We start from the raw sequence: 21,444 nt of genomic DNA, 5'->3' as shown, positions 1-21,444 counted from the left end.
ATAACCATGTTTATTGCTGCTTTATTCACAATAGCTAGGAAATGGAACCAGCCTAGATGTCCTTCTGATGAGTGGATAATGAAGGTGGATACATTTACACAATGAGGTTCAGTGGCAAAGAAAAATGGAAGCAGGGAAATGGATAAATCTGGAAAGAATTTTACTAAGTGAGGTAGTCCAGGCCCAGAAAGCCAAACATCACATGTTCTCTCTCATATGCAGATGCTAGCTACAAATGTAGACTTGTGTGTGAGCTGGAACCAAAACTTGGTGGCAGAGGCCAGTAAGCTAGAAAAAGGCTGTAAGGGAGGGAGAAGAGGGAAGGACTTAGGTGATGGTATTGTATATATATAAGTAGAATAGATTACAGGGAGTGGAATGGTCTAAGCAAGGTCAGGGGAAGAGATTGAGTAAAAGGAGGTGGGGAGGGTCAATCAAAATTCAAGATACTCTGAATAAGACATATGAAATCCTACTGTTTTGGAGAATGGTACATCCAGAGGCCATAGATTGTTACTAGAAAATTTTCAGTGCCAGAGTAGGTATACCTTCCAGTGAGTTGTTGGCCAGGGAGGTCCCTGTTGCCTCCGAAACATTATAGGCTATTGCCAAGGCCCTTGGTTTCCCATGAGTAACCACAGATGGTTAAGACCCTATTGCTGAAGACTTCACATGTCTGGGCAGCAAGGTCAGTGAGAAATCAAGCTGGTGCTGAGCTGAAAGCCTTCTCTTTGTAGACCAGCCAACTGAAAGCTGGAAAAAGCTGCACTGTATACAGCCCTGTGAGAGACAGAAGTCATCAGTGGTGAAAACAGTGGACACTGGAAGCCTCAAGTTTGGTCAGACAGGCCAAATGACTGAACGAGTGCAACAGTGGCGTGTCTGCTCTAGGGGAAACCAGCTGCTCTCTAACTGGACTGAAGGCCCGCTCTATGGGAGGGAATACATATGGCAGGGGAGGTCATGAGCCTTAGGGGTATAAAGCCTGCTCTGGTCTGGTTAAATGCATATATTATGCTCACCAAACTGCCCAGTAAGCACTACACTCAATATTCATATATTAATGCTACTCTCACTTTTGGTTAGAGAAGCTTCTCTTTTCAGAGGGCAGTGACCACTGGGATGACCCAAAAGGCAACATAGTGCTGAGAAGAAGGTGACAGAGGAGTGTCCAGCACTGAAACATCTCTATCACACCCTCCACAGCTCAGGGTTCATTGCAGAAGAGGTGGTGGGAAGAATGTAAGAGCCAAAGGAAGGGTATGACTCCTTACAATGTAACTGTCCAGACAGAAATTGGCCTTGATATCTATGACCTTGTAGCGCCTAGCAATACTTTCATAAGACCCTCAGAATAGGAGAAAACAATGATGACATCAAAATAAAAGAGAGAGCAATGGAGAGAGGGAGGGGATATGATGGAAAGTGGAGTTCTGAAGGGGAAAGTGGGGGAGGAAATTATCATGGTTTATTGTCTGTAAGTATAGAATTTATTAATAATAAAAGTATACATTAAAAAAAGAAAAAAAATACTGAGTGCTGGAGAGTTAGAGGTTAAGGCATTTGTCTGCAAAGCCAAAGGACCCAAGTTCAATTCCCTAAGACCCATGTAAACCAGATGCACAAGGTGTCACATGCATCTGGAGCTCATTTGTAGTGGCTGGAGGCCCAGGCACACCCATATTCATATATTCTCTCTCTCCCGCCCTTTCCCTGTTTCTGTCTTTCTGCCTCTATCACTCAAATAAGTAAATAAAAATAAAATCTTAAAAAAGAATTTACTGAGTTGGCCATGGTGGTGTGTGCCTTTAATCTCAGCACTCAAGAGGCAGAGGTAGGAGGATTACTGGGAGTTTGAGGCCACTCTGAGACTACACAGTGAATTCCAGGTCAGCCAGGGCTAGAGTGAGACCTCAGCCCCCCAAACCCCAAAAATTATGCTACAGAGTGGGTTCAAGGTTAGACGGACTAGAATGAGATCCTTTTTCAAAAAACTAAAAATAATTAATTATATACATGTGTGTGCCCGCATGAATGTGTGCATGGGCCAGGGTTGTTTGTGCCACTGCAAATGAACACCCATCCGGCTTTATGTGAATTGAACCCCAGGCTGGCAGGCGTTGTGAACAAGCACCTTTAACCTCTGAGCCATCTCCCAATTAATTAGGATTCTAAGATAAAGGAGACTCCAAATCATTAAATGGATTCTTCATTGACGGTGTTGCAGTCAGGTTCATGTTGCTGGCAGAAAACACCCGACCAGGAGCAACTTGTGGAAAGAAAGGGTCATTTTGGCTTCCAGAGTCAAGGGGAAGCTCCATGATGGCAGGGGGAAACAATAATGGCATGAGCAGAGGGTGGACATCACCTCCTGGCCAACATCAGGCGGACAATAGCAGCAGGAGAGTGTGCCAGACACTGGCAAGGGAAAGCTGGCTGTAACACCCATAAACTCGCTCCCAACAATATATACTGCCTCCAGGCCGTTCCAATTCCCAAATTGCCACCAGATGGGGATCAAGCATTCAGAACACAAGTTTATGGGTGGAGGGGGTGGAGACACCTGAATCAAACCACCACAGATGGCTACTTAAAGTTTTCAATTATATGTTACTGTTACAATTATATGTTATACATCTTTAATGTCAACGGGCCAGTATTTCTGGTGTCTTGGTTTTGAAGCCAGGGCTTTGACTGTTTAGAAGGGGGGACAAAAAAGTGCAACATTTTTGTGTTTTTTTCCTCCCTTGGAGAAGGCTCAACTGTTAAGAGCCAACTGGTGCTGAAGTCACAGCTACCCTTGTGACATCATGTGCCTCCCTCCTCTGCTCTTTGCCCGTCCATGGCTGGGGCACAGACCTGAGGGGATTTGAACCATCTACACCCAATCCATGTGTGACCAATGGTGAGTAAGAAAGAGCCTGATGCACCAGGCTTGGCGGGTCTGTCCCCACAGGCTTCTCAGGATAACAGGAGCCTGTGACATCTCAACCCTCTGGGGAGTGCTGGGAGCTGGGTGTGTGGGGGCTGTTTAATAAGAGCGGGGACAGTGGCCTTCTGTTTACCTTTTCCCTACCTGTTGAGTGCAGGAGGAGGAGCAGCAGCCTAAAGATGTCAGTGCACTCACGAACAATGACAGTGGCCCTCAGGAGGGGATAATGCCTACAACTCCATCCTCAGCACCAACGACCCCTGGGAAGGAGGCAGAGGTAGGAAGAGAATTGGCTTGGGCATCACAGATCCTTAGGTCCTAGTGCTTGTGACTAGTGTCCTTTGCATGGTCTTGAACTAAGAACAGGAAGACACTCAGTCTGTCTATCCTCTTTCTTGTTCCTTTTCAGGCTTTTAAAAACTCTGGTTCAGGGCTGGGGAAATGGCTTAGTGGTTAAGATGCTTGCCTGCGAAGCCCAAGGACCCCGGTTTGATGCCCCAGGACCCACGTAAGCCAGATAGATGCACAAGGGGGCGCAAGGGTCTGGAGTTTGTTTGCAGTGGCTGGAGGACCTGATGCGCCCATTCTCTCTCTCTCTCTCTCTCTCTCTCTCTCTCTCTCTCTCTCTCTCTCTCTGCCTCTTTCTCTGTTGCTCACAAATAAATAAATAGAAATAAGCCAAAAAAAAAAATCTGAAAAAAAACAACTCTGGTTCAGACATGTAAGAAAAAAGTAGTGTGAAATTGGGCAAACTCTGACCTCTCAGACCACAGGGATTAGGGCTTGTACTGTGGGGCCTTGTGTGTGGGATGGAATAGCCAAGACATGGGAAACTCAGCTTAGGATACTGTGTTATGTTAGAATAGTGTGTGTGTGTGTGTGTGTGTGTGTGTGTGTGTACACAGGTGACCCCACAGTGATTATGGATACTCCACTGAGAAGGGCCCTCAGTGTCATGGGGGCAGGAGAGAGGATATGACACCCATTCCCTAAAAGATGATCACCTAATGGCAACATGACCAATTTACTGCATGTTCATAAATTAAGACTCTCAATAAAACTTTCTTTCTTTTTTTTTTTGAGGTAGGGTTCACTCTAGCTCAGGATGACCTGGAATTCATTATGTATTCTCAGGCTGGCCTCAAACTCACAGAGATCCTCCTACCTCTGCCTTCTGAATGCTGGGATTAAAGGTATGGACAACCACACTCAACAATGAAAATTCTTTAAAAAATGTGAATGTTATGGGCTAAAGAGATGGCTCAGCAGTTAAGATGCTTGCCTGCAAAGCCTAACAACCCAAGTTTGATTTCCCAGTACCCATGTAAAGCAAGATGCACAAAGTGGTGCATGCACCTGAATTTCATTTGCAGTGACTAGAGGCCCTGGTGTGCCCACCCTCTCTGTCTGCCTCTCTTCTATCTCTTTCTGCTTGCAAGTAAATAAATAAAATAATTTTTTAAAAGTGTGAGAGGGCTGGAGAGATGGTTTAGTGGTTAAAGTACTTGCCTGAGAAGCCTAAGGACCCACGTTTGTCTCTCCAGATCCCACTTAAGCCAGACGCACAAAGGTGAGGCAAGTGCAAGGTCACACATGCCCACTAGGTGGCCCAAGTGTCTGGAGTTCGATTGCAGTGACTGAGGTCCTCATGGGCCAATTCTCTCTCTCTCTCAAATTAAAAAAAAAAAAAAGAAAAAAGTGTGAGGGCTGGAGAGATTTCTCAGTGTTAAGGCACTTGCCTGCAAAGCCTAATGTCTTGGGTTCAATGTTTTACTACCCATGTAAAGCCAGATACACAAGGTGGCACAAGCCCCTGGTGTTCATTTACAGTGGCTAAAGGCTCTGGTGTACCCATTACCCCCTTCTCTGTCTTCTCTCTGTCTCTCTGCTTGCAAATAAAATAATGCTAGCACTCAGGAGATGGAGACAGGAGTTCCCCAGGGCAAGCTGAATCAGCAACCTGTGGGCTCAAGTGAGAGACCCTGTCTTCATAAATATGAGTAGCGAGCCATAGAGGAAAACACCCGATGTCGACTTCTAGCTTCCACTCATGTGTGCACGTATATGCACACACACTCACTCACAAGTATTCCCACAGGCATACAAACATGCACACCGTACACACATAAGCGCATACAAAAGTGCGAGTCAAGAGAAATGAAGATTAACTTGGTGTGGTTATATGCCTGTAATTCCAGCATGTGGAAAGTCAAGGCAGGAGAAATACAAGTTTGAGGCCAGCCGGGACTACATAGTAAGAGCCTGTCTGAGAGAGAGAGAGAGACTGGAATAAACTTTGTTTCTGAGGCAGGGTCTCTAGCCCAGTCTGACCTGGAACTCACTCTATAGCCCTAGGCTGGCCTTGAACTCACAGAGGTCCTTCTACCTTTCCCCGCCCAGTGCTGGTATTAAAGTTGTGTGCCACCATGCCCAGCGGGATTAACATTTTTTCATGTTTTATTCTTATTTATTAAGTTAAGAGAGAGAGACGTAAATAGACAGCGAGAGAGAGAGAGAGAATGGGGTGCACCAGGGCCTCTAGCCACTGCAAATGAACTCCAGATGTGTGAGTCCCCTTGTGTATCTGGCTTACACGGGTCCTGGCGAGTTGAACCTCGGTCCTTTGGCTTTGCAGGCAAGTGCCTTAACCTCTAACCCATTTCTCCAGCCTGGATTAACTTTTATTAAAGTTAAAAAAAATTTTAGTAGCTGGGTGTGGTGGCGCACTCTTTTAATCCCAGCATTCGGGAGACTGAGGTAGAAGAATCACCATGAGTTCGAGGCCACCCTGACATAGTAAATCCCAGGTCAGCTTGAGCTAGAGTGAGACCCTACCTCAAAAAAAGCAACAACAAAAAAATATTTATTTAGAAAGAGATTGAGGGAGAAAGGGCGCTCAGAGCCTCTAGCTACTGCAAAAGAACTCCAGACATGTGCCACCTTGTGCCTCTGATTTGCATGGGTTCTGGGGAATCAAACCTGGCTCCTTAGGCTTTGCAGGCAAGTGCCTCAACTGCTTAGCCATCTCTCCAGCCTTTAATTTTTTTTTTTTTTTTTTTGGTTTTTCAAGGTAGGGTTTCATTCTAGCCCAGGCTGACCTGGAATTCACTATGGCATCTCAGGGTGGCCTAGAACTCATGGCGATCCTCCTACTTCTGCCTCCTGACTGCTGGGATTAAAGGTGTGCGCCACCACATCTGGCCAGATAAACTCTTAAAATGAGGACTCCAGTGAGAGAGAAAGTAGGTTATAGATTAAGGTGGAGTCAGGAGTCAGGCATCACAGGAGAGATGGGAGGCACTGGCAGGTGGGAGGCTCTGAAGGGGAGGCTGGTGGATGGGTCTAGCCAGGATATGGAGATCCTTTGACCCGTGTATAGATCCCCAGGTTTGGCTCTAAGCATGCTCACCGTGTGATGTACGGGAAAGCTGGAATGCCAGGGGAAGTTGGACCCCCATTTTCCAGGTGGAGATGCTGAGACTCAAGGATCGGCCTGTGGCCATTCACCAGAAGGTGGCAGTGGTTAGGACACAGGCCTGATCTGGTTTCAGCCAAGAGCCCAGAGTTGTGAATTTCAGGACAGGACCTTTCCTGGCACCTAGTAGGCAACATTCTCTGAATTCCCCCCTCACCTCTCCTTCCCCCCCCCCCCCTTTTCCTCGCAAGTCCCAAGAAAACCCGAAGCTCTTCGACAAGGACACCGCAGTGGTAAAGATCCAGGCGTGGTGGCGCGGTACGCTGGTCCGCCGGTCGCTGCTGCACGCGGCTCTGAGCGCTTGGGTCATCCAGGGCTGGTGGCGGCTGATGCTGGCCAGGGCAGCCGAGAAGAGGAGGCAGGGTCTGCTGGACGTCTTTCAACAGGAGGAGTGGGCGGCGGTCAAGCTGCAGTCCTGGGTCCGCATGTGGCGAGTCCGCAGGTGCTACTGCCGGGTGCTCAGCGCTGTCCGAGTGATCCAGGCCCACTGGAGGTGCCACACCTGTGTTTCGCAGGGCCTCATCAAGGGACAATACCAAGCCACATCCGGCCAGCTACATCTTGAGCTGGAGATCTTGCAAGGCTCACGCCCTTGCTATGTGTCGGAGTGTATTCCCCTCCCAATAAAGCAATGATCTGCACAGTCTCTTGTTTAATAGGCTCAGGCAGGGCAGGGAAGATGGAGGAAGATACTTGGCATCTTGTACACCAGCTCTGAGGAATTGGTAAGCCCGTGATCCTGTCTCTTTTTCTATTTTTTTTTTGTTTTATTTCTATTTATTTATTTAATAGTGACAGAGAGAGAAAGAGGGAGGGAGGGAGGGAAAGAGAGCAAGAGTGAGAGAAAGAGAGAGAATGGGTGCGTCAGGGCCTCCAGCCACTGCAAATGAACTCCAGATATGTGCACCCCCTTGTACATCTGGCTAACGTGGGTCCTGGGGAATCGAGCCTCTAACAGGGGTCCTTAGGCTTCACAGGCAAGCGCTTAACTGCTAAGCCATCTCTCCATCGCCCCCCCTTTTTTTTGAGGTATGGTCTTTCTCTAGCCTAGGCTGACTTGGAATTCACTAGGTAGTCTCAGGGTGGCCTTTAACTCATTCACAGCAATCCTCCTACCTCTGCCTCCCAAGTGCTGGGATTAAAGGCGTGTACCACCACAGCCAGCGTGTTTTTTTTTTTTTGAGGCAGGGTCTCACTTTAGCCCAAGTTGAACTGGAATTCACTTTGTAGGTTGCTTCAAACTCACAGCAATCCTTCACTCCTTCCCCTGCAACCAGGAAGCTGTTAGAGAGCCCAAGCCAAGACCTTATTCACTTCTCCCTTGAGTCTCAAATGGAAGCCAAGCTCATTTTCCTTCAGACCTGGCCAGTATGGGAAGGTTTTCCAGCATTCTGTTGTCAGCTCTCATCTCTCTGGTGGGGGTCAGACCGAGGAGCTGTGGATGTCTAGCCTTTGTATATTCAAGGGCAGAGGTAGGTTCTCTGAAAGTCCCTTCCTGCCACGTTGCCTCCCGCCCCCTGCCACTGACACTGGGGTCAGGTAGCGGTAAATGGCCAATAAGTGGCCCTGTTTGAATAGGTCCCTACAGAAAGGGTGACGCCCTGAGGTCTCAGTCCTTCTCTCACAAGTTGCAAGTTCCGAGCCCTCTGTCTGCTATGCCCAGCCGACTGCCTGCCCTGATCACAGAGGCTTTGAGATGCTGCCCGAGGGCCTTGGGATCCAGCTCCCTGTCTCACATACAGGAGAGGCATTAGCTCTGTGGTTTCTCTTCGTCCCTCCTCGTCCTTGCCCTGGTGCCTGTCTCGGAGCCTGGGTGTCTCCCTCCCACTCTGAAGGACTTCTGTCTCCCTCCTTGTTCTAGGCCTTGTGTTCAGTGTCTCAGGGCAAAGACCGGAGAACCTGGGGTCACATCCTTGGCAATTCCCCTTTTGGAGCCCCAGTTTCCTGAGCTTGGAAGCAGAGCTTATGATTCCCACATTTGAAGGTTGAATATCGGGCACCATAAAACTTTAGCATCTTTTATTTATTTATTTATTTAAGAGGGTGGGGGGCAGATAGAGAGAAAGAGAGAATGGGCACACCAGGGCCTCTAGCCACTGCAGATGAACTCCAGGGGCGTGTGCCACCTTGTGCATCTGGCTTATGTGGGGCCTAGGGAATTGAACCAGGGTCCTTAGGCTTCCCAGGCAAGCGCTTTAACTGCTAAGCCATTTCCCCAGCTCCTTTAGTGTCTTTTAAAATATATATTTATTTATTTATGAGAGAGAGAGAGAGAGAGAGAAAATGAGCATGCCAGGGTCTCTGGCCACTGCAAATGAACTCCAGGTGCATTTGCCACCATGTGCTGCTGGCTTATGTGTGTACTGGGAAATGAAACCTGGGTCCTTAGGCTTTGTAGGCAAGTGTCTTAACCACTAGACCATCTCTCCAGCCCTTTAGTATCTTTATTTATTTATTTATTTTGGTTTTATGAGGTAGGGTCTCACTTTAGCTCAGGCTGACCTGGAATTCTCTATGTAGTCTCAGGGTGGCCTCGAACTCACAGCGATCCTTCTACCTCTGCCTCCCAAGTGCTGGGATTAAAGGCGTGCGCCACCATGCCTGGCTTAGTATCTTAAAAAAAGTTTTCTTTTGGTTTTTCGAGGTAGAGTGTCGGGCACTACCAGGCACAGGCTAGAGCCTTCAGGAGATGGACCTGGGCACGGCTAAGGATCCCTGGGCTACAGGAGGCCACTCCCTCTCCAAGCCCTGCACACCTGAACTTAGGCTTTACCCATAGCCCTGTGGCCTTTGGCCAGTTGCCTAGGAAACTCATCAGCCAGCAGCCTTCACACACCCTCCGCCCCCCCCCCCCCCCCCCCCCCGTGGCCCTCTTCCCGCCACTATGTAGATCACCCGACTCTCTCCCTACGTGCTGGAATGAACGTCCCTAGGCATTAGCTAGCAACCTTTGAAGCCACCAATCCCCCTAGGAGCCTCTTCCCGCTCTCAGCTGCTTATAGATCCATTTCCCTGACAAATATACCAGCTGTTCACTGAGACTGCCTCCGGAAAGTGGTTCTTTCGTCGAGCTCATGGCCGCTCAAGACCCTGCTCTCCACGGTTACCTACACAGAACCACGGCCCGAGGATCCAGGGACCCACAATAGGGTCTCACTCTGGCCCAGGCTGACCTGGAATTCACTGTGTCGTCTCAGGGTAGACTTGAACTCAAGGCGATCCTCCTACTTCTGCCTCCCAAGTGCTGCGATTAAAGGCGTGAATCACCATGTCCAGAACTTAAAAAATACTCTTATTTATTTATTTGTAAGCACAGAGAGACAGAAAGAAGTGAAACAGACACATAGGCATGCCAGGACCTCCAACCATTGCAAACACATTCCAGATACATTTGCCACTTTGTGCATCTGGCTTTACATGGGGAATGGGGAATCAAACATGGGTCATTAGGCTTTGCAGACAAGCACCTTAACCACTGAGCAATCTCTCCGGCTCCCAAGTTTAGCATCTTTAAAACGTCAGGTTGTCAGGTGTGGTGGCACATGCCTTAATCCCAGCATGCGGAAGAATGGAGGTAGGAGGATAATTGTGAGTTCAAGGCCAGCCTGGGACTACAGAATGCATTCCAGGTCAACATGGGCTGGAGTGAGACCCTACTTTGAAAAAAGCAAGAACAACAACAACTCAGAAAAAAAAAAAAAAATCAAGCTGTGTACCTTAAACATATATTTTATCAATTATACTTCAATAGAAAGCTTAAAAAAAAAAAAAAACAACTCTCATCAGCAACAAAGTGAGATAGACTTAAATACTGACAGCCATGAAAACAAGCAACAAATTCTGACCAACTGGAGGGAGCCAAGGAGTCAGGGCCCTTTCAGTGGACAGGGCTGGGGAACATGCTTGCGTACATGTACTAGCAACACAGTTTCAGGGGTTTGTTTCCATATTTATCTACGTTGGAATCGGAGTTCGTATGAGACCTTCAATCCCAACCCGAACTCAGAGTTCACGCTCATGCACTTCTTGCCACACTTCCACTGAGCGGTTTCCATAGTACTTTCTATATCCCTTTAATTTTTTAAAATTTATTTCCTTGCATATGTTTATGTATGTATCTGTGTGTACAGGTGCACGTGTGGAGGTCAGAGATTTAGCCCTGAGGCACCTGTGCTCGACTATCTTTTTCTTTCTTTCTTTCCCTCTCTCTCTCTTTCTTTTTTTTATTTGAGTGTGACAGACACAGAGAGAAAGACAGATAGAGGGAGAGAGAGAATGGGCGCGCCAGGGCTTCCAGCCTCTGCAAACGAACTCCAGACGCGTGCGCCCCCTTGTGCATCTGGCTAACGTGGGACCTGGAGAACCGAGCCTTGAACCGGGGTCCTTAGGCTTCACAGGCAAGTGATTAACCACTAAGCCATCTCTCCAGCCCCCTTTCTTTCTTTTCTTTGTGGGTTTTCAAGGTAGGGTCTCGCTCTAGCCCAGGCTGACCTGGAATTCATTCTGTACTCTCCGGCTGGCCTTGAACTCAAGGCTATTGTGTATCTGCCTCCTGAATGCTGGGATTAAAGGTGTGCGCCACCACATCCGGCCTTTCTGTTTTCTAGCCTGAGAGCTTTATCCGGTTTTCCTGGCTCTACGTCCCATTGTCATTGGTTGTGCCGTGATTACAGATGCATGTGCCATCTTGAGTCTGGCTATAATGTGGGTACTGGGGACTAGAACTCAGGCCAAATATTTATTTGGGCTGGAGAGATGGCTTGGTGGTTAAGGCGCTTGCCTGCAAAGCCAAAGGACCCAGATTCTATTCCCCAGGACCCACATAAACTGGATGCACAAGGTGGCACATGCATCTGGAGTAATTTTGCAGCGGCTAAATGCCCTGGTGTGCCCATTCTCTCTATCTACCTCCGTTTCTCTATCTCTCTATGCCAAATAAAGTAAACAAATAACGAAGTTTAGAAATATTTATTTGAGCTGGGTGTCGTGGCACACACCTTTAATCCCAGCACTTGGGAGGCAGAGGTAGGAGGATCACCATGAGTTGGAGGCCACTCTGAGACTATTCCGGATCAGCCTGGACTAGAGACCCTACCTCAAAAATCCAAAAAAGAAAAAGAAAACTCAAAGAGGGACAAGAGAGCTCTTTGTAGGTGTATTCTAATTTCACAACCATGGAGCCCAGTCTGGCCCAGTTAAGTCAGTGGCCTTCTAGACAGCACCTTGGATGCCCAAGATGTCAAAAAATATATTTATTCATTTGTGTGTGTGTGTGTGTGTGTGTGTGTGTGTGTGTGTGAGAGAGAGAGAGAGAGAGAGAGAGAACGCGTGTGCCAGGGCCTTCTGCCATTGCAAATGAACTCCAGTTGCACGCACCACCTTGTACATCTGGTTTTATATAGGTTCTAGGAAATTGAACCTGGGTCTTCAGGCTTTGCAGGAAAGCACCTTGAACTGCTGAGCTATCTTTCCAGCCCCAGCCAACAGGTTTTGCAATTAAGTGCCTTTAACCCGGAGCCATCTCCCCAGCCCCCCTTCCCACATTTCTCACTCCTATATATATATATATATATATATATATATTTTTTTTTTTTTTTTTGAGGCAAGCAGAACAGACTGGCCTTTTCTTATGCAAAAGAGAGAGAGAGAGAGAGAGAGGGAATTAGCACTCCAGCCACTGTAATTAACTCCCAACACGTGTCACCTTGTGTGTCCACCTTATGTGGGATCTGGGGAGTCGAACATGGGTCCTCAGGCTTTGTAGGCAAGCACCTTAACTACTGAGCCATCTCTCCAGCCCTCTGACTCTCCTGGTTTTCATGTGTCTATAACAAATAGGATCCTCCCTGTACAGGACTAGTCTTCCGTGGTTGCTATTGGTCTCTCTCCCGGCCCAGATAGGGACCCTTCACGTGGCTACCGAGCTCAGGCTCCTGCCCCTTGAGGGGCCTGTGCTGATTGGCAGTCGAGCCCCGCCCCGCAGCCTGAGCTGACGGGAAATGCGTGTGACTGCTCCCCACTGCTCCAGTTCTGGCTGTGGGCCGCGGATGCCCTTTCTCAGTCCACTGGATGTGAAGCAAACTCGTGATGTAACCGGAGTGTTTAGAGCAAAAGCCCGGGGCTCTCAACTTTAAGGAGCTGAGCTTGGCCACCCGTTCACAATATTCAATTAAAGAGATAAGCGGCGGCTAAAACCAGAGAGATTTACTTAATGTGGCCACAGTGGGAAGATGAACAAATAAAGGGAGTGTGGGGGCGCTAAGTCTATCTTTGGGATACTGCAATGGCCTTTAGGTTTAAATAGAGGAAAAGAGGCAAGAGGTATGCATAACTAAGCAGTCCTGATCCAGGTATGGTCTCCTTGGCCATTGTTTCAGTTCTGGTCCTGCAAGGTGTTTCAAAAGAAGTCACTTATTTTTTTTTTTTAATTTAAATTAAGAAATAGGATTTATTTATTTATTTTTGTTTATTTTTTATTTTTTGGTTTTTCGAGGTAGGGTCTCACTCTAGCTCAGGCTGACCTGGAATTCACTCTGTAGTCTCACGGTGGCCTCGAACTCACGGTGATCCTCCTACCTCTGCCTCCCGAGTGCTGGGATTAAAGGTGTGCGCCCCCACGCCCAGCTAAAAATGCATATTTTATTTTACTTTTTATTTATTTTAGAGAAAGAGAAGAGGGATGGAAAGAGAGAAAGAATGGGCATGCCAGGGCCTCCCGCCACTGCAAAACAAACTCCAGATGCATGTGCCACATTGTGCATCTGGCTTATGTGGGTACTGGGAATCAAACTTGGGTCCTTTGGCTAAACCATCTCTCCAGCACAAGGAGTTCTTGTCAGGTGTGGTGGCACATGCGTTTAATCCCAGCACTCGGGAGGCAGAGGTAAAAGGATCACTTGTGAGCTCAAGGCCAGCCTGAGACTACATAGTGAATTCCAGGTCAGCCTGGGCTAGGATGAGCCCCTACCTCGAAAAAACAAACAAACAAAAGCCATTTGTGGCTCTTAGAAAGGAAAATGATATGTCAACATTAATAATTAAATGGAAGGGCTGGAGATATAGCTCAGCAGTTAAGGAGTTTGCCTGCAAAGCCCAAGGACCCAGGTTTGATTCCCCAGTACCCATGTAAGTCAGATGTACATGGTGGCGCATGTGTCTGGAGTTTGTTTGCACTGGCTGGAGGCCCTGGCATGCCATTGTCTCTTGCTCTGTTCCTCTCTCTCTCAAATGAATACATAAAAATATTTAAAAATATAATTAGATGGAAGAAAAGCAGAAAGGGCATAAAAAGTGAAGATTCACAAGCCGAACATTTGACATGGAGCGCACTCTTGGATTGCAATAGAAAAGGGTAGAGAGAACGGATAAAAGGACGGGCGGTGAGGCAGAAATTTGAGAATTTCAGTCATGTCTGAGTGTGTGTCCCTGAGATAGGAGAGCAGAGACAGCCAGCAGCTACCTTAAAGCATGAATGAGTTTCCTAAAGGGACTCACTTGCCCTCAAAAGACACAGGAAAACAGATGGAGCTCTCAGCAGCAATGCTGGGTGCAGGAAGAGAGGGGGCAGACCAGATATTTTGTAAGAGAATCAATAAGCAGTAAGTGATTTATTTTTTTATTCTTTAAGGTAGGGTCTCGCTCTAGCCCAGGCTGACCTGGAATTCAGTATGTAGTCTCAGGATGGCCGCGAACTCATGGTGATCCTCCTACCTCAGCCTCCCTACTGCTGGGATTAAAGGCATGGACCATCACACCTGGTTTCTTTCTTGCTTTTTATTTTTGAGAGAGAGAGAGACTATCAGCATGCCAGGCCCTCAGCCACTGAAATTGAACTCCAGACTCTTGCTCCACCTAGTGGGCATGTCTGACCTTGCGCTTGCCTCACCTTTGTGTGTCTAGCTTATGTGGGATCTGGAGAGTTGAACATAGGTCCTTAGGCTTTACAGGCAAGCACCTTAATCACTAAGCAATCTCTCCAGCCCACTTTCTTTTCTTTTTCTTTTTTTAAATTTTATTTTCAGTGAGAGAGAGAGAGAGAGAGAGAGAGGGAGGGAGGGAGGGAGAGAGAGAGGGAGAGAATAGGCACACCAAAGCCTCTTGCCATGGCAAACCAACTCCAGATGCATGCACCACTTTGTATATCTGGCTATTACACGAGAACTGGGGAATCCAACCTGGGCTATGAGGCTTTGCAAATCAGTGCTTTTAACTGTTGAGCCATCTCGCTAGCGTAAAACCATTTTTTCCTTCCCCAAAGCAGAGTTTCACTCTAGCCTGGGATGATCTGAAACTCATTTTGTAGCCTCAGGTTGGCTTCAAACTTGTGGTGCTTCTTCTATCTCAGCCTCCTGAGTGCTAGGGTTAAAGGCATGTGCCAGCAGGCCTGGTTTATTTATTTATTTTTTTTAAGCCAAGCATGGTGACACATGCCTTTAATCCTAGCACTCAGGAGGCAGAGGTAAGAGGGTTGCTATGAGTTTGAGGCCATCCTGAGACTACATAGTCAATTCCAGGTCAGCCTGGGCTATAGAGTGAAACCCCACTTTGAAAACCCAAACATGTATGTGTTATATATATGTGTGTGTGTGTGTGTATATATATATAAAAATTTATATATGGGGGTTAGAGAATGGGCGTGCCAGGGCATCTTGCCACTGCAAATGAACTCCAGATACATGTGTCACTTTGTGTATCTGGCTTTATGTGGGTACTGGGGAATCAAACCTGGGCCAGTAGGTTTTGCTAGCAAGCTCCTTTAATTGCTGAGCCATCTCTCCAGCCATATATACATACATACACACATGAATATATATATGTGTGTGTGTGTATGTATGTATATATTTGAGAGAGAGAGAGGAAGGTAGAGAGAGAGAGAGAATGGGCACACCACAGACTCTAGCCACTACAACCAAACTCCAGACACATGCACCATCTCGTGTATCTGGCTTATGTGGGTCCTGGCGAATCAAACCTGGGTCCTTGGCTTTCACAGGCAAGTGCCTTAACTGCTAAGTGTTCTCTCCAGTACTTTATAAAAAAAAATTAAGTACTGCGCCCCCTCGAGCTCTCGTGCTAGTTCTTTGCACATAAAATAAAATTTAAAACCTTCAAACAAAAAAGGGCTGGACCCATGGCTTGGTGGCTTGGTGGCCACTGACAGCCCTGGTTCATTTCCTAGTACCCACGTAGAGCCGTATGCACAGAGTGGAACATGCGTCTGGAGATCATTTGCAGTAGCAGAAAGCCCTGGTATACCCATTCCTTCTTTCTCTGCATACAAATAAGTGCCTAAAAGTATTAAAAGAAAAATAGACACAATAGGACTGGAGAGATGGCTCAGCAGTTAAGGCACTTGCATGAAAAGTCTAACTACCTGACTTTGATTCCCCAGTAACCACGTAAACCAGATGCACAAAGTGGCACAAGCATCTGGAGTTTATTTGCAGTGGCAGGAGGTCCTGCCCATACTCACTCTCTCTGTATTTCTCTGTTTGCAGATGAATGAACAAAAATAAAATTAAACAGGAATAAAGGTGCTAAATGAAAAAAAGGGATATAGATATGGGTAAAGAACTCATAGTATCTGACACAATTTCTAAGATTGTAGATGGAAAAACTATGACCATTCTTTTTTTTTTTCTTTTTTTTTCTTTTTTTTTCTTTTTTGAGGTAGGGTTTCACTCTAGCTCAGGCTGATCTGGAATTCACTATGGAGTCTCAGGGTGGCCTCGAACTCACAGCGATCCTGCTGCCTCTGCCTCCTGAGTGCTGGGATTAAAGGCGTGCGCCACCCTTCCCAATATGACTATTCTTATTTTTATTTATTTATTTTTTTTGTTTTTCGAGGTAGGGTCTCACTCTGGTCCAGGCTGACCTGGAATTAACTCTGTAGTCTCAGGGTGGCCTTGAACTCATGGCGATCCTCCTACCTCTGCCTCCCGAGTGCTGGCATTAAAGGCGTGCGCCACCACGCCAGGCTTCAATATGACTATTCTTTTTTTTTTTAATTGTAGTTTATTTATTTGTTTATTTATTTGAGAGTGACAGACACAGAGAGAAAGACAGATAGAGGGAGAGAGAGAGAATGGGCGCGCCAGGGCTTCCAGCCTCTGCAAACGAACTCCAGACGCGTGCGCCCCCTTGTGCATCTGGCTAACATGGGACCTGGGGAACCGAGCCTCGAACTGGGGTCCTTAGGCTTCACAGGCAAGCGCTTAACAGCTATGCCATCTCTCCAGCCCATGACTATTCTTAACACTCACCAAGAACTCTCCAAACCTAACAAAAGTTGGGAAAGGGAGACTAGATCACAAAAAAAGACTTCACCATGTGATAAGATGGCAGTAAGTCCACACATATTAATAATCGATAAATGGGGCTGGAGAGATGGCTTAGGTGTTAAGGCGCTTGCCTGCGAAGCCTAAGAATGCATGTTCAAACCTCCAGCTCCCACATAAACCAGATGCACAATGATATAAGAGCACAATTTTCCACGTATGCACAAGGGAGGCAAATACATCTGGTGTTTGTTTGCAGTGGCTGAAGGCTCTGGTGCACCCATTCCTCTCTCTCTCTCTCTCTCTCTGCCTATTTTTCTCTCTTTCTCTCAAAAAAAAAATATATCAATAAATAGCCAGGCATGGTGGCACACGCCTTTAATCCCAGCACTTGGGAGGCAAAGGTAGGAGGATCACTGTGAGTTCAAGGGCAGCCTGAAACTAAATAGTGAATTCTAGGTCAGCCTAGGCTAGAGTGAGACCCTACCTTGAAAATTTAAAACAAAACAAAACAAAGGGCTGGAGAGATGGCTTAGCAATTAAGCACTTGCCTGTGAGGCCTAAGGACCCTTGTTCAAGGCTTGATTCCCCAGGACCCACATTAGCCAGATGCACAAGGGGGCACACACATCTGGAGTTCGTTTGCAGTGGCTGGAGGCCCTGGCGCGCCCATTATCTCTCTCTATCTGCCTCTTCCTCTGTCTGTCACTCTCAAATAAATAAATAATAAATGAACAACAGCAACAAAACAAAACAGAACAAAAAAGAATGAATAAGCTGGGCATAGTGGCGTACGCCTTTAATCTAAGCACTGGGGAGGCAGAGGTAGGAGGATCACTGTGAATTCTAGGCCACCCTGAGACTACCTAGTGAATTCCAGGTCAGCCTGGGCTAGAGTAAGACCCTACCTCCATAAACAAAAACAAAAGAAAAAGAAAACAAAAAGAATGAATAAATGTAAATTAACAAAATTAAAATTTTGCAAAAATGCAAAAATGGCACTCTTGTACTAACTAGACAGGTCTTGCTTTTGCTGACTGTAGGGGGGCACTGCTGCCCCCCTTCAACCACAGACTTGCCACCTCAGCTCCTTCCTGACAGCGCTGGCTGTAGCTGGCTCTCCCTCAGGGAAGGCTTCAGTGGCGGGGAGCCAGGCGCTTCCAGATGCCATCCACAATGACTGATCCAGGTGAGTGGATAATGACTTGGTTATTGCATTGAAACTGGGGCAATCCTGCTGGGCCCTTTTCACATCAGAGCTTGCCATGGCAACTGGGGCATAACAAAGGAATACTTTGGACAACCGAAAATCTATGAATTTTATGAAACCCATCCATTCTGTGATCCCAAAACTGCTGTAGCCTGTTACTTATGAAATAAATAACCTAAATTATTCTATAGCTATTTAATTTATTTATTTGAGACAGAGAGAGAGAGAGAGAGAGAGAGGAAGAGGCAGATACACAAGCACACACACAGAGGGAGAGAATTGGCGTACCAGGGCCTCTAGCCACTGCAAATGAATTCCAGACACATGTGCTATCTTGTGCATCTGGTTTACATGGGTAATGGGGAATCAAACCTAGACCCTTTGGCTTTGCTGGTAAGCACCTTGACTGCTAGGCCACCTACCAGGTCCCTAGAGCTATTTTAAAATTTGAATTTAGGGCTGGAGAGATGGTTCAGTGGCTAGAAGCACTTCCCGTGCAAGCATCAGGGCTGAGGAGGCCTGAGAGACTGCTCGAGCTCCATCCCCAGGACCCACGGGTGGCTTCACATGTCTGTAACCTCAGTCTCACAGGGCAGCAGAGACCAGAGGATAACCTGAGCCTATGGAAATACTGGCAAGCTGGGGGATCAAAGTCTTTGGCTCAAATAAAAATGGGTAGAAGAGTGATGGAGCCTGACACCCCAAGGTTGGCTCTGGCCACAGCAGGAGAGCACACCACAGTGCAGACAAGTTCATGGAGTGCCCCGTGTGCATATACATGAATATACAACACACACACACACACACACACACACACACACACACACACGACATATATACACATGAGCAGAAGTTTATTTAGTTTTTTAAATGTATAGTTTAAAACCTTGTTGATTCTACTAAACATTTTATAAAAAAAAAACCCCACTAATTCTGAATAATCTCTTCCACGAAATAGCATTGGAGGTGGCGCCTCTCAATTACTCTTTTTTTTTTAATTAAATTTTTTTGTTTTATTTATTTATTTGAGAGCAACAGAGAGAGAGAGAGAGAGAGAGAGAGAGAGAGAGAGAGAGAGAGAGAATGGGCACGCCAGAGCCTCCAGCCACTGCAAATGAATTCCAAATGCATCCACCACCTTGTGCATCTGGCTGATGTGGGTTCTGGGGAATCGAGCCTTGAACTGGGGTCCTTAGACTCCACAGGCAAGCGCTTAACTGCTAAGCCATCTCTCTAGCCCTCAGTTTCTTTTTTGAGGCCAACATTGTCTTGTGCTATGGTGTGGATGTGACCCTTGGAGTTGTACGTGTTAAAGGTGGGGAAAACTTCTAGAAATGGAGCCTTGAGCTGGAGAGATGGTTTAGCGGTTACGGCGTTTGCTTGCAAAGCTTAAGGACCCATGTTCTACTCCCCAGGTCTCACATAAGCCAGACGCACAAGGTGATGCAAGTGCAAGGTCACACATGTGCACAATTAGCAGAGGCTGTAGGCCCTGGCACTCTAATTCTCTCTCTCATAATAAAGAGAAACGTCTAGAAATGGAGCCTTGTGGAAGGTTCTTAGGTCATTGCCTTTGAGGGGCATTGTGGAACCTTTGTGTCTTTTTCTTCCCCTGACACTCCTGCCATTGGCCAGGCTAGAAGGTTCCACGCTTACACCAGCTGCTTTACCGACTTTCATCATTTCATCATATACTGCCCTCAACCAGAAACTCAAAGAAATGGGGCCACTTCATCTGGAACTGGAACCCTGTGAGCCAAAATAAACTCTACTTGGGGCTTAAGCTGTCAGTCTGTGGCAAAGCACTTGACTAGTGTGTGTGAGGCCCTGGGTTTGATCCTCAGCACTGCAAAAAAAAAAAAAAAAACAAAAAAACAAAAAACTTTTCTCTTTATAAGGTATTTGCCTGAAGTATCTGCTTACCGTGAAGAAAAGTTAAGTAACACATCCTGATTCCCAGAATGAACAATGACAATGCAAAAGGAAACCACAGTCCAATGTACCTCATGAGCACAGAGGGGGAAAAAAAAAATCAATAAACTATCAGCAAGTTTAATTTCGGCAGCATACACTACATATAAAACATATAGCATACGTATACACACGACCAAGCGGGCTTTATTTCAGAGATGCAGTTTCAATATTTGAAACCGATTATTGAGATTTACCATATTATCAATGACAAGGGCATAAATAACTGTAGGAGTTGTGTCTATCACACAAGCTAGGTAAGCACTCTATCACAGAGCCCCAGTCCTGGCCCTTTGTGCCTTAAGCTTTACAAAAAAAAATTCTTTTTTGTTATTTTTTGAGACAGGGTTTCACTCTAGCTCAGGCTAACCTGGAATTCACTATATAGTCTCAGGGTGGCCTCGAACTCCTGAGGATCCTCCTACCTCTGCCTCCCGAGTGCTGGGATTAAAGGCGTGTGCCACCACACCCAGCTAATTTTTAATTTATTTGAGAGAGGCAGAGAGAATGGGTGCTCCAGGGCCTCCAGCCACTGCAAACAAAGTCCAGACACATGTGCCACCTTGTGTATCTGACTTAATGGTTAAGCCATCCCACTAGCCCTAAAACAAGTTTTTTTGTTTTTGCTTTTGTTTTTCAAGGTAGGGTTTCACTGTAGCTCAGGCTGACCTGGAATTCACTCTGTAGTCTCAGAGTGGCCTCAAACTCAAGGTGATTTTCCTACCTCTGTTGGAAATCTCAAGTGCTGGAATTAAAGGTGTGTGCCACCATACCTTACCCTAAAATTAAAACAAAATTAATTTTTTAAGAGAGAGAGGCAGATAGAGAGAATGGGCACACTAGGGCCTCTAGCCACTGCAAACGAACTCCAAATGCATGTGCCACCATATGTATCTGGTTTACCTGGGTCCTGGGGCATGGAGCCTGGGTCCTTAGGCTTCACAGGCAAGCACCCTACCTATCAAGCCATCTCTCCAGCCCGTTTTTGCTTTTGTTGTTGCTGTTTTCCCCGAGGTAGAGTCTCGCTCTAGCCTAGGCTGACCTGGAACTCACTCTGTAGTTTCAGGCTGACCTCAAACTCACAGTTTCTACCCCAGCCTCCTAAGTGCTGGGATCAAAGGTATGCGCCACCATGCCCAGACTTCATTCATGTCATAAGCTTTTTTTTTTAATTTTTATTTATTTATTTGAGAGCGACAGACACAGGGAGAAAGACAGATAGAGGGAGAGAGAGAATGGGCGCGCCAGGGCTTCCAGCCTCTGCAAACGAACTCCAGACGCGTGCTCCCCCTTATGCATCTGGCTAACGTGGGACCTGGGGAACCGAGCCTCGAACCGGGGTCCTTAGGCTTCACAGGCAAGCACTTAACCGCTAAGCCATCTCTCCAGCCCATGTTATAAGCTTTTAAAGATTATCCAACTCAGCCTGTTCTCTGTTCACCCATGTTTTCACTGCTGTCAGGTTTTCCCACTTCTTAGAAGAGTCCATGTCAAGTGGTATTTTTTTTTCCCTCTCCGCTTCTTCAACGAATAGTCTCACGTATATTTGCTTCATACATTCTATTTATAGAGGTCAATT

General features: G+C 46.7%; 1 protein-coding gene across 1 annotated transcript; it reads left to right on the top strand.

Moving 5' to 3' along the window:
• The first annotated feature begins 1,792 nt into the window (after nucleotides 1–1,792).
• Nucleotides 1,793–7,042, top strand: LOC101602526 (IQ domain-containing protein F1). The gene is made up of 3 exons (XM_012950094.2): nucleotides 1,793–1,798; nucleotides 3,090–3,209; nucleotides 6,599–7,042. The coding sequence occupies exons 1-3, from the start codon at nucleotides 1,793–1,795 to the stop codon at nucleotides 7,040–7,042; spliced, it is 570 nt and encodes a 189-aa protein (XP_012805548.2).
• The last annotated feature ends 14,402 nt before the right edge of the window (nucleotides 7,043–21,444 follow it).

This window comes from Jaculus jaculus, chromosome 17, assembly GCF_020740685.1.
Source record: "Jaculus jaculus isolate mJacJac1 chromosome 17, mJacJac1.mat.Y.cur, whole genome shotgun sequence".
Classification (NCBI taxonomy): domain Eukaryota; kingdom Metazoa; phylum Chordata; class Mammalia; order Rodentia; family Dipodidae; genus Jaculus; species Jaculus jaculus.
The sequence above is the reverse complement of the archived record's forward strand: the minus strand, read 5'-3'. Positions and strand labels throughout refer to the sequence as shown.